This window comes from Nicotiana tabacum, chromosome 19 (assembly GCF_000715075.1).
Source record: "Nicotiana tabacum cultivar K326 chromosome 19, ASM71507v2, whole genome shotgun sequence".
NCBI lineage: Eukaryota > Viridiplantae > Streptophyta > Magnoliopsida > Solanales > Solanaceae > Nicotiana > Nicotiana tabacum.
In genome coordinates this window covers 94,471,142-94,477,715 of record NC_134098.1, presented here as the reverse complement: position 1 = coordinate 94,477,715, position 6,574 = coordinate 94,471,142, and the positions used below count along the sequence as shown (strand labels likewise).

General features: G+C 34.4%; 1 protein-coding gene across 1 annotated transcript; it reads left to right on the top strand.

The window, feature by feature from the left end:
* Window positions 1–2,743: 2,743 nt before the first annotated feature.
* LOC107813544 (agamous-like MADS-box protein AGL62) lies at window positions 2,744–3,763 on the top strand. Its single transcript, XM_016638826.2, has 2 exons — window positions 2,744–2,972; window positions 3,240–3,763. The coding sequence occupies exons 1-2, from the start codon at window positions 2,804–2,806 to the stop codon at window positions 3,626–3,628; spliced, it is 558 nt and encodes a 185-aa protein (XP_016494312.1). The 5' UTR covers window positions 2,744–2,803; the 3' UTR covers window positions 3,629–3,763.
* Window positions 3,764–6,574: the final 2,811 nt, after the last annotated feature.

The following is a 6,574-nucleotide window of genomic DNA, read 5'->3' as shown; positions in this document are numbered from 1 at the left end:
TTCGCGAACGCGAAGGATTGGCAATTCTGCTCTTTGCGAACGCGACAGTGTCCTCGCGAACGCGACAGTGTCCTCGCGAACGCGATGAACACTGTCGTCAGTGCATAAAACAGTCCCAAAACGGGACTTAAGCCATTAATTCATTTTTCCAAAAACCAAACGGGCTAGAGGCGATTTTCAAGATATATTTTCTTCCCCAAAGTGTTGGTAAGTGATTCTAAACCATTTTCTTTCAATTATCCATTACATTTCATGAATTTCCAACTTAAAATCTAGAGTTCTCATGGTAGAATTGGGGGTTTGGGGTAAAAACTAGGGATTTCAAAATTTGGGGATTTAGACCTCAATTTGAGGTCGTATTCCAAAACCAATTATATATCCGGGCTCAGGGGTGAATGGGTAAATAAATTTTGGTATGAACCTCGGGTTTTGACCAAGCGGGCCCGGGGTCGATTTTTGCACTAAGGAAGTTTGGAAAAATCGAAATTTATGCAATGTAATTAATTCCTTTAGCAATATTTGATATTATTGAGTCATTTTTGAATAGATACGAGTGGTTTGGAGGTTGATTCTAGAGGAAAAGCTGTGATTGAGTATTGAGTGGCCTTTAGAGCGAGGTAAGTGTCGTGGTTAACCCTGACTTTAGGGAATTAGGAACCTCAGATTATTTTCTATGTGAAATTTATGTGAGCATCGTATATTTGAGGTGACGAGTACTTATGCGCCGCCAATTTACCTACTTTCCCTGTTTCTCTGGTTTTCTCATATTGTCACTTTTTCCCATGCCTAATTGCTACGGGTTTAGACTAATGTTATTAAATTAATCATTCTTATCATGTTTACGATCTTCTGGTGATAATTGAGTATTTATTTCGAAGTTGAGATTGATATTGTGGAACCAAATATTGATGTAAGGCTTGTACTTGTTGTTCTATCTCCTTGTTGTTATTTATTCATTGTATTATGGTAAGGGAGAGTGTTAATACACGAAGGGTGATGCCGTTCCATATTGTGAGTGTAAAAGCACGAAGGGTGATGCCGTGCCATGATATTAGAGTTAATGCACGAAGGGCGATGCCGTACCGTTTCTATTGAGTTTATGGTGAGATTGAGAGTAAAAGCATAAAGGGTGATGCCGTGCATTTTTCCTTTACTGTATTCATTGTTCCTGTTGATTCATAGTATATTGGTTGTTCCAGTTATCATTCTGTTGTAGTTCTTTATCATGTATTTCCCTCAGCATGTTTCCCCCTCCTGGTATTTCCTGTCTAGCTCTTCATTACTGTTATTTGTATATATACTGTTAAATTGTACATGTTGATTTGTACGTGCCATGCCTTAGCCTTGTCACTACTTCGTCGAGGTTAGACTCGACACTTACCAGTACATGTGGTCGGTTGTATTGATACTGCACTCTACACTTTCTGTGCATATTTTGGTTTCGGCTCGGGTTGATCGAGATTTTAGCTGTTGGACCCGCTATCCGGAGACTCAAGGTAGATCTTTCGGTGTTCATAGACCTTGAATTCCCCGTCTATCTTTTCTATTGCCCTGTTTCTTTCATTCAAACAATTATATTTTTCTTAAACAATTACTTGTAGTAAAATTCTAGAATGCTTGTGAATTGTGACTCCAGATCCGGGTAGTAGTAATTAAATGCAGCCTTTATATTATTCCGCACTCACTATATTTCATCTTAGCTAATTATTGTTATTTACTGAATGAAATAAGGATTGGTTTAAATGATTCTCTAACGTTGGCTTGCCTAGCAAGCGAAATGTTAGGCGCCATCACGGTCCCGACGGTGGGAATTCTGGGTCGTGAAAATTTCTCCATTATCAAAAAAAGATAAAGAAAAGAAATTTATAGTACTTGCTCCCCAGAAACTATATTTCTAATTATGCTATTTGTAAGAGGAAAAAACTTGATTATATATTCATATATTGGTGCTTGTACCAAATTGCATCCATTTATATGGTTAAGTAATAAATTGAGGTAATTTATATATATATATTACTATGTTTACATATATATATATATATATATATATATATATATATATATATATATATATATATATGTTTACATGATTAAAATATATGTAAATAATAACTGCCAATTTGATGTAAATATTGAAATATGTCATAATCTTACGCGACAGCTCGAATATTACCAAAAATAGGAAAATAACCAAAAAAGAGAATATAAATAAAAGAAATAGTAAACTGAACTAGGAATATTGAAACATGTCCTAATCTTCTGCGACAAATCGAATATTAACAAAAACTGAAAATAACTAAAAAGAGAATATAAATAAAAGCATGTCATAATTTTCAGCGACAACTCGAAAATTACCAAAGAATTCGAAATTAAAAAAGATAATATTATATAAAAATAATGGTAAACTAAACTAGGATAGTTATTCATCCATTTGCAAATTAAGAGATATTACTAAGAGTATCAGATTCTAATAATCTTATAATAGCAAATCACCACTAGTACAGGCCTGGGCCTGGAAATTGACTTGACCATTACAATATTATAGAGGTAAATTTTGAAAATATTTTTAAAAATGAAGAGTACAGTCACCACTATGATTAATTATCTAAATTTACTTGCCTCATAACATGTGAACACTACAAAAATGAACTGGATTCATATCTATGAACTACCAAAATTGAAAAACCAAAGGCTTCAATATGTTGAAAAAACTCTATAAATACTAGGCTTCTATATTACAAAGTTCATATCACATAGTAACTCTTAGTAATTAATACTAGTTATATCATCATTATTCTTGAGAATGAGTACTAGACGGATTAAGGTTCGCAAAAGTGTTCGTCTCGCAAAGATAGAAAATCAAAATATTCAACAAGTGACTTTCTCAAAACGCCGAAATGGTGTCTTCAAGAAAGCAAACGAGCTTGTTGCTATGACTGGTGCTGAAGTTGGCATCATCGTGTGTCCACAAGGTAATTACAAGCCTAATTATATTTTTTTGGTCATCTATATATACATGATATACCATCAACAAATATTACTTTTTAAGCATAAATGTACATGCATCATCATAACTAAACATGCAAATCCAAGATCTTGAACATAATAATTAATTTCACATAAAATTAAAGCATCATAAAAATAATACTTGGTGTGGGAGGCATTATAACAGTAGATAAATTAATTTCACTCCTCTTGCCCTATTTTATATTACCGATTTCTCTCCTTTTGCTCTATAGGTAGCAAGCCTTACTCTTTTGGTCATCCAAATGTAAATGAAATCATCAACAAATATGTTGGCGAAAAAAGGTCTCCATCACCATCATCACCAGGCATTGATGACAAGTATGTCCAGATGTTCCGAAAAGCCAATTCTAGAGAACTTAACACACGACTCAATTCACTGCAAGACCAACTGGATTTTGCATTAAACATGAAAAGCAAACTCAAGCAAATGAATAAGAAAGTGGAGAGCCAACAAGAATGGTTCAAGGGTCCTATAGAGAAGATGAACTACATCGAGGCTTCAATGTTGAAGGAGGGATTGGAAGATCTGCTCTTGAAGGTGAAGAACTATGGTACTGAGCATGGTTATGGTTACGAAAATGGAAAGTGGAAGGCTGAATAAAAGCTACTACTAGTTTTGTTTTTTAATAATCGTTCATGTTATTTATTTTTAAAGGTTAAACTTGGCGCAACCATAAAAGTTGTCGTCGTGTGACTAGGATGTCACATGTACAACCCATAAATAACATTTTGCAGAAATGCAAAGTAAGGCAATCTACAAAAGACCAACATGGTCATGGTTTCTCTCTTTCCCGGCCGTATCCTGCACATAGCAGGAGTTTAGTGCAGGGGCTATTCTAGTTAATCATTTTTTTTTGCTTGGGGTATTATGTGGTGTTTTGGTGATATCTACTATGTATGCGTAATAAAAAACAAGACTATGATGGAATATAAGTAGAGTTATAAAAATTATATCTCAGATTCAAATAATTCAAAAAATTAAAATTAAAATAATATAATATTATTGTTTAAAAACCTAAAACTATATAACATATCACAAATACTTATTATATTACAAATAGCCAGAATATAGTCATCATAATAATATCTAAGCTAGAGAGATACCAAAAAAAAAAAAATCTAAAATCAAAAAGTAACTTGAAAAGAATAAATTAAAGAATACAAAAAAAAAAACTTTAAGGAAATTAAGCATAAAGAAGGAAAATGCAAACGTGGAAGGAAAGTAAAAGCTAGAGGCCAAACCTTTTTGTACTTTGCATTTTGTAGACAAAGGTCTAAAGTGTATATGTTTCTCAGTAAATGACAAAGAGAAGATTGTGAAATTAAAATAAATAATTAGAAAAATATTAACTTTTGAATTTTTTAGTTTGAGAATTCAGTATGAATTATTTTTTGAATATTTAAATTTTAGAAAAGGATTTATTAAGCAATTTTGGCTCCAATTTGAAATATTTCTCGGGGCTTCCGCCCCAAATAAAGGCCTAGAACAATGGGGCTTACACCTAGGCAAACACCCAGAAGGTTTGTGCGTACGCCCCACTAGACAGACAGCTACGGAGCTATAATCTTGCTTAGGCAGCTACTGCTATCAATTCTAAAGTGGTACCACAAACCTGAATTGGAACGAAGTTGGATCTTTTCTCCCATGAAATTTCTTAAGTATGCATAGTGCAAAGAGTGTTGATCTCTCATCGTTCCACACACAGTTTTTCTTTGAAATATTACATTGTAGCACAAAAATCGTTAGGTTACAGCTTTCCGTTGCAAAGAGTGTTAGCCCTAAATCGCACACACAAATATACACGGTCAATCAAGTAATAAAGAGTGAGTAGAGTATCGTACCCACGAGGACTTGTGATTAATTATCAACTAAATCAAGCAATTTCTAATTTATCGAGTCAAGAACAATTTCATGGTAATTTTTGTTGATTAATTCTACTAACTAAAATTACGATTAAGAGAATAACTAATTAACTAGCACACTTAGCACAAAAATTTTAATTCAATGAGAAATAATATTCCAGTGTTATGGTTATGTAACAATCCTGTCGAATTCTTCAATTAACTTGACTTATTAATTTATCTGGGTTATTAACCTGCAAAGACAATAATACTCATAGAAATTCGACAGCTTCTACTCGCGTATTTAATTTATTCTAAACCCAATATTTCTATGAGATTAGTGTAACGACCCGACCGGTCATTTTGAGCATTTGCGCTCCTTTCAACTATTTGAAGTCTTGAATAACTTTCTACGAGGTATTATGACTTGTGTGAATTGTCAGTTTTGGCTTTAAGGTATTTCAGAGTTAGCTTGGAAGAATGAATTTCATGTTGGAAGCTTAAGTTAAAAAGGTTGACCGGATGTTGACTTATGTGTAACGACCCTGGAGAAATTTTGCTAAGGAAATTAAGGTTTGGTGGTGCCGAGGTAAATCAATTAGTACAAAGATTTTATCGGATATTTTGGGTTGAACAATGCACCGAAATATAAAGGAAAATTTTATCGTAAAATGGTCATTTCTACGACCACTATGCGGTCGCAGAATCACTCTGCGGACCGCATAATAGTCGCAAAGTAGAACAGGAGGAGGGCAAGATTTGAGGAAAATCGACGGCGCACTATGTGACCGCAGACCTGTTTTGCGGTGCATTATTCGACCGCAGAACAAGTATGCGGACTACTTAATAACCGCAGAACATGTCAGTAACGCCCAACTCTAGAGGCCAAATCATGCGGCCAGTATGCGGACCGCATACCTGTTATGCAATCGCATATGCGACCGCATAACTGCATCGGAGCTTCCATTCTTTCTAATTTTTTAACCAACCCAACTTCGATTTATAGCCCTTGAAGCTCATTTTTGAGTCAAAATCTGACATTTTAGAGAGAGGTGAGAGCATTTTAGAGAGAGAAAGTGAAGACTTAGTCATTTATCCCTCAATTCTTGTTCAAGGTTTGAAGATTTCACAAAGATCTTGCTAGGGATTCAAAGAGGTTAGAATTTCTTTCCCTAATTCTTTAATTTCGGGTTTGGAGTAAAGATGGGTGATTAATAGTATGATTCTTGGGTGTAGAGTATTATGTATACATACCAATAAGGTTGTGGAAAGATTGTTATGTTCAAATGGGTAAGGATTGGGTTGAAAATGATAGAAATCTTCATAGACTTTAATTGAAGATTTGAGAGTCGAGTTGGTGTCGGATTTTGGTGAAATTTGTATGATTGTACTCGTGGTTGGATGGGCATTCATATTCTGTAACTTTTGTCGGGTTTCGATACGTGGGCCCCACGGGCGATTTTTGAGTAAATTTTAGATTTTATTGGAAAATTAGTATCTCCTTATGGAATTAATTAGAATAATTGGTATTGACTGAATCAAATTAATTGTGGCTAGATACGAGGCTTTCAGAGACCAATTCTCGTGGCAAGGGCATAGCAGAATAAAGAATTACACGGGTTGAGGTAAGTAACAGTTATAAATCTGGTCGTGAGGGTATGAAACCTCGGATTTTGTGTCATGGGATTATTTTGGAGGTGACGCA